The 11907-nt window shown below is 55.9% G+C and overlaps 1 protein-coding gene across 5 annotated transcripts; it reads right to left on the reverse strand.

The window, feature by feature from the left end:
- Positions 1 to 6: 6 nt before the first annotated feature.
- SMARCD2 (SWI/SNF related, matrix associated, actin dependent regulator of chromatin, subfamily d, member 2) lies at positions 7 to 11465 on the reverse strand. Of its 5 annotated transcripts, none has more exons than XM_025360960.1 (14): positions 10770 to 11465; positions 10610 to 10658; positions 5667 to 5851; positions 5105 to 5147; positions 4831 to 4953; positions 3339 to 3494; positions 2626 to 2721; positions 2395 to 2496; positions 2087 to 2248; positions 1832 to 1929; positions 1510 to 1645; positions 1221 to 1343; positions 992 to 1093; positions 7 to 914 (listed from the first exon to the last, which is right to left on the reverse strand). In XM_025360960.1, exons 1-14 carry the CDS (start codon positions 10823 to 10825, stop codon positions 861 to 863), a joined length of 1485 nt encoding a protein of 494 aa, XP_025216745.1. In that variant the 5' UTR covers positions 10826 to 11465; the 3' UTR covers positions 7 to 860. The 5 variants fall into 5 exon arrangements, with proteins under 5 accessions (XP_025216745.1, XP_025216744.1, XP_025216743.1 ...); XM_025360959.1 differs by having other exon boundaries at positions 10610 to 11019; positions 11171 to 11236; XM_025360958.1 differs by having other exon boundaries at positions 10610 to 11142.
- Positions 11466 to 11907: the final 442 nt, after the last annotated feature.

Here is an 11907-nt window from a genome sequence, read left to right on the forward strand (position 1 = left end):
CACCACCAATAGATAAAAGGATTTATTTGGATCCCAGTGCCAGAAGTGGCACTCGCCAAGCCCTAGGCCCACCCTCCTCACCAAGCTCCAAAGGGCGACACCAGTCCTCCCAGCCTCCCCATTCACCTTACCCTGGCCTCCACATGCGCCCACCCATACCTCAGGCCATGCTAGAGAACTGGAGTGTCCCCTCCCCGGCCCAAGCCGCTAGAGAGGCAGCCCTCTGGCATCCCAGGAGATGATGGCGGCCAGAGCCGCTTGCATAGATTGAGGAAAGAAACAAGGAGGCACCTAACAGGGCTCCCTGAAAACCCCCAACTTACCCCTGTACAAAAAAAGTGGCTCCCACATAGAAAACTTGCTCCCAAAATAGTGCAAATACCCAAAGGAAAGAAAAAAACCAGCAGCAAGGCTGGGCTTGTAGGAATGGCAAAGAACTTTGGTTTAGAAAGGCTAGGAAGTCTGAGCTGCATCTCCTCTTCCTAGCCCAGCTCCCCACAGCCAGCTCTGACCCTCACCCAAGAGGGGAGTCTGTAAACATGCAAACCCAGCAGCCTTTGGTTCGGAAATGTCTGTTAAAATGTCAAAGCACAGCCTCCAGCAGTCCTACTTGGGCCTGCCTGCAGGGGGGGCACAGGAGGCTTCTGCTGAACCCAATTAAAGCCAATGCAAAAAGTATAAGGCTTTGGGGACCAAGCAACAAGGAATCCTATCACTACATGTATAAAACTAAAGCTGGGGAGTAGAGAGTGACAGCAGACACTCCTCACCCCAGCCTACGTGTCTGCGGCCCCAGCAAGGACCCAGAGGGTGGTCTCCCTCCAGGCTCCAGGGCTGGAAAGAAAGAGATCCCTGAGCAGTTAGGTCAGGCGAATTCCCAGCACCTGTTCCAGTTCCTGCCTTCGCTGCTGCACCTGGAGAAGGGAGAGACCAAGTAGCTCAGGCCTTTACTACTCAGGGCCAAAGGAGGGAAAACAAGGCAGAGCCTCACCTTGGCAAAGATGTGCCTGCCTACTGCTTCCTGGGCCCAGGGCTGGTGGTAGAAAGCAGCTCGTCTCTCCTCCTCAGGATTTCCAATCACATCAGTGATGATCTGCAAAGAGCCAGAAGGAAAGCCATAGCATAATCCCCAGCCCTGGGCCAACCCACCCTGGGAACTGCTGTGGGTAAAAATCACCCAGAGCTTTACAAAGGAATCCCCTCGGGAAAGAGGACTACACCTTGAGGTCTCGGCGCTGGGAACGGAGCCATTCCTGGATGAAGTCCTGGGGGTCGGTGCTAAAACTGAGCATGAAATCTCTCTGGGTCTTCAGCTGGTTGATGGACTCGATGGTCTCATGAATCTGGAGAGGGTCCATGTGTCAGACTCTGCCCCCAAAGCTTAAATGCAAATGACTGAGCCAGAGTCCCCATCCCATCCCCTAGGTGCTACATGTATGGAAATGCTGGACAGATCCAGCCCACTCCAATCCTGGGCCCCAGAGGAAGCTGTGGAGCCAGAGGGCCCACCTTGACATCAAGGGAAGCGATCTCCTGCTGATTGGTGGTAGAGGCCAGAAAATTGCTCATCTGGGCCTTCAGTGGGTCGTCCACCTCCACATCAATGTCATAACAGGCTGTCTTCTTCTGGTCGTTAGGGTCCACACTGCAGGCAGCACATGGGGAGGGAAGGCACATAGCTGTCTTCATCCTGCCCACCTGGGCCAAAGCTAGGGCCCATTCTCTGCACATACTCAGGGAGCAAGAAACCTGATGCTCTCTTTGGCTTCAGTTCAAGCCAAGGGTGAATCTGCTGTTAAAAGAGCCTTCCTGTCCCCCTCCTTGCATTTACCTAATGACATGGTTGATGACAATGGGGTCCGGATGCTGCAGCAACCCCGCCAGCTTCATGGGAATCTCGGAGAAACGGAGTCGGCCACAACTGAAGATCTGGAGGAAATACCAAAGGCTCAGCGTTGCCTTGTGGGCACAGGGGAGTGGACCATTCCAGGACCAGTGAGGGCAGCAGTCTGGAGGCTGTGGCCAAGAAGTAGCCCAGCAGGCAAGGCAAGGGCTGAGAGAACAGGGGGGCTGGCATCTGGCTAACCTGGCGGAAGTAACGGTTGCAGTTGATGTATTCCCGTTCGTGCCCATCCTGCAGCTGGTTGTGCTTGATGTAAAGCCACAGGGCCTGCATGATGGCGGCCCTCGTCTGTGTGTGCACTCCCAGCAGCCTTGCCAATCGGGGGTCCAATTTGTACTGAGGAGGCTGGAGTTGGATGGAGGGGAGTCAGGATGGGTTCTTGCAGTAAAACAAAGCGGGAAAATAGGGCAGGGACAGGAAGGTTTATAGGAACCAACTCCCCTCCTGAGGGGTCCTTGTGGCCCCAGAAATGACCCCAGGGCCTCTGTCACCTGATGATCCAGCATGAGCAGGAGGGTACACTTGACGTTGAGGTCTCCAGGCCGTTTTACCTGGAAGCCATCTGTCTCCTGGGTGGTGGGCATCCGGTGCCACTGGCAGGGAGGGGAACATGGCTTATCACCAAGGGGGTGGGCATGAACACAGGGCCTCCCAAGGGCCCTGAGGCCATTTCCCTGCCAAACCTGCATGTCAGCCTGCCTCTGCCCCAGGCCCACTCTCACCTCCACCAGGTGATTGTCAGGCCCATACAGCTCCTTGTCCAGCTCAATGACGAGGCTCTTAAAGAATGAAGAAAACTTCCTCTTCTGTTTGCTAGGCTGGAAATGGAAAGGGGTGTGAGATGGTGCTGCTGAGCTCTCAAATCTCAAGCTATGCTAAATCCCAAGAACAAGAAGCCCCATTTCAGCCCTGGAGCTCAGGGTACTGAAGATTCCTGGGGCCCTGAAGAATGGAAGCAGGACTCTGGGCAGACTGGAGGCAGGGAAATGGCGCCCTCTTGCAGCCCACGAGGGACTTCCTGGAGACACTCGACTGCCATCTGCAGGAACATTGTAATAACCACGCAAATCAACCTCCAATGGGCTTGGAGCAGTGCCCCCTCTCTATGGCAGGACTTCTCTGGGAGCGCCCAAGTGTCTGGCCCAGTCTTTTTTTTTTTTTTTTTGAGACGCAATCTCACTGTGTCACCCAGGCTAAAGTGCAGTGGTGTGATCATAATTCACTGAAGCTCGACCTCCTGGGCTCAAACCGTCCTCCTGCGTCAGCCTTACCAGTAGCTGGGACTATAGACGCATGCACCACACCCAGCTAATTTTTAAATTTTTTGTAGAGACGAGGTCTGGCTCTGCTGCTCAGGCTAGTCTCAAACTCTTTGGTCCCAGTCTTAAACCCACACTGGCCTCCTTCCCTCCAGATACCTCCCTCCCCAACTCACATCATCCAGCAGTTTTCCTTCCACTCGGAGTTCCCAGGAAGCCACCTTGTCCCCTGCTGGGGTTCCCCCAGGGGTCCCTGCAGTTCCTGCACTATCGCCTTCCGCCTTGCTGGGACTGAACGTATTGGAAATGTAGATCCGAAGCTTTCGCTTTTGCTAAAGAGAGAAAGACAATCAACTGGAAGTGGACCAAGACGTTGGGACACTGCTACGCCATCTTCTGATATGAACATTCAACAATCAATACTGAGCACCATGGGCCAGCCAGGCACCTTGTCAGGCACTGGGAATCAGAAGTAAGTAGTAAGTCCCAGTCCCAGCCTTTTTTTTTTTTTAGGACATGGTCTCACTCTGTCACCCAGGCTGGAGTGCAGTGGCGTGATCTCAGCTCACTTGCAACCTCTGACTCCTGGGTTCAAGCAATTCTCTTGTCTCAGCCTCCTGAGTAGCTGGGACTACAGGTGCATGCCACCATGCCCAGCTAATTTTTTTGTGTTTTTAGTAAAGATGGTGTTTCAACATGTTGGCAAGGCAAGGCTGGTCTCGAACTCCTGACCTCAGGTGATCTACCCACTTCGGCCCCCTAAAGTGCTGAGATTACAGGCGTGAGCCGCCATACCCGGCCGGAACTCACCATTTTATGGGGAAAGAGATGCATCACCAACAACGCCAGCACAGTGGAACTGGTGCAATGGCAAAGCGGAGGCCTCTGGCTCACATCTTACATGATACCCAAACACCCATCACGGCCCCAAAATATCCTAGTCTCCTGGAAAGCCTTCCCCACTCAGGACGGTTCTAGATTATTATTAAGGAAAATTTCTCGGCTGGGTGCAGTGGCTCTGTCATCTTAGCACTTTGGGAGGCCGAGGCAGTCAGGAGTTCGAGACCAGCCTGGGCACCATGGTGATACTAAAAATACAAAAATTAGCCAGGCGTGGTGATGGGCATCTGTAATGCTAGTTACTCGGGAGGCTGAGGCAAGGAGAATTGCTTGAACCTGGGATGTGAAGGTTGCAGTGAGCCGAGATTGCACCACTGCACTCCAGCCTGAGTGAAAGAGCGAGACTCCATCTCAAAAAAAAAAAAGAAAAAAGAAAATATTCTCTATGGATGGGGAAGGGGAAGGAGAAAGGAACTACCTTTATCCTCTAGTGGTTTTCAAACTTTTGACCACGACCCATAATATTTACATTTTTCAGTTATGACCCAAGGTCTGCATATCTATTTATCGGAAACAAAAATATCATGAAAGAATACCTTAACTACTATGGTAAGTACTACTGTGAAGTATTTTTAGATTTTCTACTGTCATATATTAATTTAAAACATACTGGCCCTAACACATTCAACTGAGTTCGTACTCTACTAGTGGGCTGCATCCTGCATGTGAAAAACCCAGCTCTAGCCCAACTTGCTTGGCCCCTGGAAAACAAGGGGGTGGAGGGCAAGGAAACCTGGGAAGGCTAGAGGTGGTCAAGGTCACACATACTGTCAGAGGCTTTTTAATGGCCTCCTGGATCTCCATCCGCTTGCGAGCAATGGTCTGGTCCAGCTTCCGCTCAAAAGCCAAGAGATCCATGTATGCCTGAGACTCTGGGACAAGCTCCCGGATCTGGAGGAAGGTAGCAGAAGCTCATCAGCTTGCTTCAGCCAAAGCCTGGCTCTTTCCTCCCTTCCTCCTGCAGCCCAGGGGTTGAGGGAGACGGATGCCCACCCCGAGGTGGCCACTGGGCAGCCCTCCCAGGCGTCCTCTTAACACTTACTCGCTGAGGTAGAACTTTATCTGCCATCTTCCTCCTCTTTAACCTGGGGAGTTCAGAAACCCACTTAAGAGATCAATGGTCCAAAGAAAGGACACTCACCCCCGCAACGCCCCTCCAGTCTCCAGGACCCTCTCCCCCAGGAGAGCCTGGAATCTTCCTCAGACACCAAAGCTCTTAAGATAGAAGGAGGCCGGGCGCGGTGGCTCAAGCCTGTAATCCCAGCACTTTGGGAGGCCGAGACGGGCGGATCACGAGGTCAGGAGATCGAGACCATCCTGGCTAACATGGTGAAACCCCGTCTCTATTAAGAAATACAAAAAACTAGCCGGGCGAGGTGGCGGGCGTCTGTAGTCCCAGCTACTCAGGAGGCTGAGGCCGGAGAATGGCGTGAACCCGGGAGGCGGAGCTTGCAGTGAGCTGAGATCTGGCCACTGCACTCCAGCCCGGGCGACAGAGCGAGACTCCGTCTCAAAAAAAAAAAAAAAAAAAAAAAGATAGAAGGAAACCCTCTGCTACCAGCAGAGATGAGTTAGGCAGAGTGGAATAAGCAGGATGCTCTTACCCCCGGCGCTGGGCAGGCATGGGAGGCTGCGCCTGGGGCACAAGCAGGCGTTTTCGGAATGGATCCATCATGGTGGGTGGCATGCCAGGTCGAAGCGGAGCTGCTGCACCAAATGGGGAGCCAGCAGGGGGTCCCACCTGCAAGCCGGCCATGGGCATCCGGTTCCCTGGTGACATGCCAGGTCGCTGGGGGAAGTGAGCCAACGGGGGTGCATAGGTCAGGGGCAGGGCCCTCCGGGGCCCATAGCCTATGCCCTCCATCCCTCTCGTCAGCCAGGTTGGGCCTGAGCAGCACGCCAGAGCCCTGCTGGAGCCCCAGGAACAAAGGGGAGCGGGCGCCTGAGCGAAGAGTGTAAACCATACCTGCCCCGCCCCCCGCAACCGCCCTGGCAGCCATGCCAGCGAATGAGGTCTGCCAGAGCCTGGGCTGGGAGGAGGGTCCTGCCTGCAGAGGGAAGGGCCTGCAGGAGCCCCAGCCAGTCCCTATTCTCTCAGACAGTCCCGCCAAGCCTTGCCCTCCTCTTTCCCCCATCATGAGGGAGAAGCATGGCTGAGAGGCACGGGGGCAGTGTCACTGCCAGGCAGAGGGGTATACTATATCATGAGCAGGCCAATGGTGCAGAGCCCCAATCCCCATCCTCTGTGGCCGAGGGAGAAAGGGGTCTGGTAGGCAGCAGCACCCCAGGTGAGCAGGGCTACAACAGGATGATTTGAAACGCGTACCAGCTGGTGAGGGTGGCCTCGGACAGGGTACCGGGACCCTGTACCCTGTAGTCTGGTACCATATAGCCCCTACCCACAGCCCAGAACTGGACCCTCCTCTCGCCTCCTTACTGCCCAACTACTGCCCCTATGCCAAAAGACCCCAGAAGGGAAGCCATGGCTCCTGGGTGGCCTGTGGGAAAGACAGCAGCTGGCACCTGGACTCTGCCCGTGGTCCAGGCACCACCTGGCAGCCAGGACTGGCTCTGGCTCCGTGTAGCCCTGGCAATCCCAAGCTGAAGAAGGAGGCTAAGATTATCCTGGGAGGCAAGGATCAGAGGCCTAGGCTGAGCAGCAGGAAAGTGGAAGATAGAAATAGCTTCTTTAGATGCCTGCAGAAGGATTTCCCACTTGAAGCCTTGCTCCCCGACATTTCTGTGGAGCCCATCTGGGAGTCACCTCCACCCCCACCCCCCTCCCCATGGCTGCTGCCTGCAAGGCCTGTTTGGCAGCTCTGCCTCGCACACACTGTCCCTGGCAGCTTCACAGGGCTGGCCCCAGGGCCCAGATTATGCAACGAGCACAACCAGCCAACCAAGCCCGGCAGGGTGGAGACTTGTACCAAATCAAAGGACCCTCCCCCACTCCAGCATCATGGAGATGAGATTCTTCCCCAACCTCTTCATCCTGCACTAAACCCATGTTCCCAAAACAGAGGGTCAGATTCTTGACCAGATGCAGAGATGGAAAGAAACATGACCCACAGACGTGAGGATGGGGAGAGGAGGAGCAGGGTGGGAGGGAGGTGTTTGGGAGAATAAAAACCTCAAAGTGGGGGGCTCTGGGGCTTTGGGAGTCCTGCCAAAGTCTCTCTCCATCAGGAAGAGATTAATCAGAGCTGTTGAAAGGCAAAAGACAACCTCTTTCTCTGCCTTAAGGATTGTTCTTTCTCTGGCCTGAGATTATAGAAAAAAACTGAGTGTGACTACAGCTGTAAGCCCGGGCCCAGACATCCCAGACTTTAGTTTTTCCTAGTGCGTAAGACAAAGGGAAGAACTGAAGCACTGGGTCCTGCAGAGTGTGAGCGAGGGCCCTATGGTCCCCAGGAAGCTTCCCGCTGCAGCGTTCACAGAACCTGCAGCACCACCCATCCCTCCTGGGCAGGTGCTCTGGTAACAGGAAGTCCTAAGACAAGGCCGCACAGGCAGGGCCTGGAATAGGCTCCACCTAGACATCTGCTCCAGGCTTCCCGGGCCCAGAGCCCCCAGCTCACTCAGGACCCCAGGGGAAGGCTGCTAACAGTTCAAATTCTAGCTGAGCTTTGCTAAGCTCCATACCTGGGCTTATAGGTGCTAGCAACTCCTCCCCCTTCAAAAAACAAAAAACAAAAACAACTCAGGAGTTAGGAAAAACAAACAAAAAACAGTCCAGAACTCTGAGCCTCCCTAACTCCCTGCTTGCAACAGGATCAGATAGGCGTGGATCAATCCCCTGAACCCCAGATGAGGAATCCAGGGCTCCAGTGAGCATGCTTTGCCCTGCCCCAAATGTGGCCCTGATGCTCTGGAACCTGGGCCTGAGGGCCTCAGTTGGGGAACATACCACCACTCTCCCATGAGTAAAAAGGATTTTGAGGCAGGGCGCGGTGGCTCACACCTATAATCCCAGCACTTTGGGAGGCCGAGGCAGGTGGATCACAAGGTCAGGAGTTCAAGACCATCCTGGCTAAGATGGTGAAACCCCGTGTCTACTGAAAACACAAAAAAAATTAGCCGGGCATGGTGGCGGGCACCTGTAATCCCAGCTACTCAGGAGGCTGAGGCAGAGAATTGCTTGAACCTGAGAGGCGGAGGTTGCAGTGAGCTGATATCATGCCACTGCACTCCAGCCTGGGCGACAGAGTGTGACTCCGTCTCAAAAAAAAAAGATTTTGAACTTTTTGAACTCTCTGGAGTGAACCCAGAAATCTGAGGTTTTTGTTATTTTGTTGCCCAGGCTGGAGTGCAGTGGCAGGATCATAGCTCAATGCAGCCTTGAACTCCTGGACTCAGGCAATCCTCCTGCCACAGCATCCCGACTAGCTGGGACCATAAGCGCACACCACCAAGTTTGGCTAAATTTTTTTGGTTTTTTTTTTTTGAGAAATGATGGTCTCACTATGTTGCCTAGGCTGGTCTTGAACTCCTGATCTCAAGTAATCCTTCTGTCTGGGCCTCCCAAAGTGCTAGGATTATAGGTGTGAGCCACCACATCCTGCCCTGGAGGGTTTTTTGTTGTTGTTGTTTTTGTTTTAGGTTCCTCTGTTAACTGTGATCCACAGCCAGAACCAGCCTCTGGAGGAAGGGAGGTCATCACTTCCCTTCTTTCAACTATTTGTTCAGCTTGGGCCTCAAATTCTCGCTTTTCCAGCACATCTCATGAGCCCTAACAGACAGGAACCCCTCTGTTTCCCAGATCTCAAGTCCCTTCTCCTGGAAGTCATACAACTGGACTTGGAAAGAGAGCAAGTAGGATCCTCTTCAAACTCAGCCAAAGTTAGCTGGCTGGGTTCTCTGTACCATCTACCTCTCCTGCCAGGAGGAGGAAAGCTAGTGGGATGGGAAACCCAGACTCAGGGCCATCTCCTACTTCCCCACAGCTAGCAGCCCAGGCCTAACCAGCCAGCCAGCTTGGCCTTGCCACAAGCCCAAGGCCACCCCCCACCAAACATGTGGAATCCATTCTCTTAGGGGCTGTCTCAAGGGCACATTTCCTATGACTTTTTGCATGCCAAGGAAACTGGAGCGGCTTGTCTGTTCCAGGTCCTTCCAAGGCCAAAGGCCCACAGATGGTGTCCAGGCCAGGTCTCAGTGGGCAGGCCCAAGGGCTACAATGACTGATGCAGGGAGCCCTCAGCAACACCCTGGGCCCATGAATCCCCAAGGGGGAGAGTAGGGTGGGAAAGATGAGCCCCAGCTGGAGTCCCTGGGACCAGGTCTGTCTCTGCCCATATCCAGACTCTGTTTTCTCTTGAGAAAGGAGGAAGAATGAGGAGTAAGAAGGAAAAAAAATCCAGTCACTGTCCCTAGTTAAGCCATCTCCTTAGATGTGAGGCCCAGTGGGGCAGGTAGGCTGTGTATACTCCACGAGGATCCCTAAGGACCTCCGCCTGGAGACATGAGTCGAAAACAGAGGAAGCCCACAGCAGACCCTGGGAGAAGCCAGTGTCAAATGCTGGGGCATATGGCTTCGGATGTGGCGGAGTTAGAACCTGAAGGCCAAATAAAAATGCAGAGAGGATGAGAAGGCAGATGGGCACAGTTTCCAAGCCTGCTGGTGCAACCTGAACAGCAGACTAGGGGACCAGCAGGGTCAGGCTGAGGTTCTCACACACTGAGCAGAAGTCGCTGCCTTCCAAGGGCTTTTGAAGCTGAAACCTGAGCAGCTCTCAAAACCCCAAAGGGGTCAGGACAGCACTCTTTGAAGCAACTCTCGCAGACTCCTCGGGCCCCAGACCAGCAGGGTTCCACTCGCACGTCCAGACTAATCAACTACCCGACACGATGACAGGAGGCAGAAAGCCCAGAAGAGAGCCGGCCTGTGACTAGGCTGGGCCTCCCCTCAAGCCTGGCCACCACCGTCTCTGGTCTAAGCCAGAGTCCTCCCCAGCGAAGGCGCCTGGCCCTGCCTCTGGAGTAAAGTCCGCCCGTGCACAAGCTGGAATGAATCCCCTGGCCCTAGCCTCAGCGTCCCATGCCCGTGGGAAGCCAGGCTCCTTCCTCCTCATTAGCAGCCGGGAGCCATCTCAGACACGCTAGAGCTCGGCCAGTTCCCAACCAGAAAAAACAGGGCAGACTTGGAGTGGGACCAAGGCCGATGCAGGGTAACCCCGGTTTCTCAGCGAGGGCCCTTTCCCAAACTTTCTCATCACTTTCTAGCCCTCCTACCCTAGACTTCTCAACCCACCCGCCCACAATTCACTGGTTCCCCAAACTCCTCCATCTCCCAGTCACTCGGAATCTCTGTGCCGCGGAAGCCCCCAGGCCTCCCAGCTGGTTCCAGCCCTCCGCTGCAGGACCCGCTCCCCCTTCCCCACTCCTCCACCGCCACCCGCCGCAGCCCGAGGGTCCTGGCCCGCCCTCCACCGTCTCCCGGAGTTCCTCATGCATTCCCCAAGGCCCTCACTCGAGGCCCCCTCAGCCCCCGGCCCGGGCGCCCTCGCGGCGCCGCACGCCCCCGTCCGCTCGCGTCCTCCCTACTCACCTGGTACTGCGCCGCGGGGCCCGCGGGGCCCATGGGGCGGAAGGCGGCGGCCCCGGGGCCCCCCACGCCTCCAGCCGGACCCGGTCCCCGGAGCGCCGGTCCGGGCAGCATGCCGGGTCCGGCGGGGGGAGGAGGCGCTCCCAGGGCCGCGGCCACGGCGCCGCCGCCAGGGCTTAGCGGGGGCAGCGGGAACCCGCCCGCGCCTCGGCCCGACATCACTCCGTCCCGTCCCGCGGTACCGCGATCCGGACTCCGGGCTACACGTCGAGTCCACTCCGCGCTCTGTACTCCGCGATCCGGGACTTGGCGATCTTAATTCCGGGTTCCGGGATTTGTCGATCCGGGCTCCGGGATTTCCTAATCCAAGTTCGCGAGTTCCTCACAGACCCGGTTCGGGACAGATTCCGCTCCTGCGCGGGAGATTCCGGATCCAGGATCTGCTGCGGGCCCGCCTGCCGCCTCCGGCCTCCGGAGGTTTGGCCGCCCGAGTCGAGTTACCCAGAGGCGGCTACGAACTCCCTGCCCCGCCCAACCCAGCCCAGCACTAGGCCCCGCCTCTACCTGGTGCCCAATGCTCGAGTCCCTCCTTGAATCCCGCCCCTCGCGAGACCCGCCCCCAGCAGGCACCGCCCCTAACCGCCGACCTCAGAGTCCCACCCCCCACCTTTGGCCCCGCCCTTCATCGGAGGGGCGGGAGCGGAAGCTGCGCGCGGAAGCGCCGAGTGAGGCGCGGGGTCAGAGGTCTAAGGTCACGTTGAGGCTTCACAGTGAATGAGCAGTTGCTACTACTCTTTCCCGGTGTAGCAGCCTCACCGAAAATAGTTTTGTCAAGTCTCCTTTCTGCATCTTCCACATTAAAGACCCAACTCAGAGTCGGTAGCGGTGGCTCACGCCTGTAATCCCAGCACTTTGGGAGGTTGAGGCGGGTGGACCACCTGAGGTCAGAAGTTCGAGACCAGCCTGGCCAACATGGTGAAAACCCCGTCTCTACTAAAAATACAAAAATTAGCCAAGAGTGGTGGCTGGCGCCTGTAATCCCAGCTACTCGGGAGACTGAGGCAGGAGAATCGCTTGAACCCGGGAGACAGAGGTTGCAATGAGCCGAGATCTCTCCACTCCACTCCAACCTGGGCGGCAAGAGTGAAACTCCTCAAAAAAAGAAAAAAGACTCAGCTGCTCTCTGGGGCAGAACAGCAGCCAACTCAACTTCCTGTAAAAGCTCATCCTGGTAGCTCGGAACTGCCAAGGGACCTAGGAGGCTCCAGACTTGACCCAGCTGGTGAACGGTCGACTTGGCC

Source organism: Theropithecus gelada, chromosome 16 (assembly GCF_003255815.1).
Source record: "Theropithecus gelada isolate Dixy chromosome 16, Tgel_1.0, whole genome shotgun sequence".
Taxonomy (NCBI): Eukaryota; Metazoa; Chordata; class Mammalia; order Primates; family Cercopithecidae; genus Theropithecus; species Theropithecus gelada.

Excerpts from the sequence above, each read along its gene's own strand:
- SMARCD2 (XM_025360959.1), bottom strand. The coding sequence starts at position 10,825 with ATGTCGGGCCGAGGCGCGGGCGGGTTCCCGCTGCCCCCGCTAAGCCCT. Across the intron at positions 2,497-2,625 it reads CTGACAATCACCTGGTGGAG|TGGCACCGGATGCCCACCAC; the intron begins GTGAGAGTGGGC and ends CCTCCCTGCCAG. Across the intron at positions 915-991 it reads GCAGGCACATCTTTGCCAAG|GTGCAGCAGCGAAGGCAGGA; the intron begins GTGAGGCTCTGC and ends TCCCTTCTCCAG.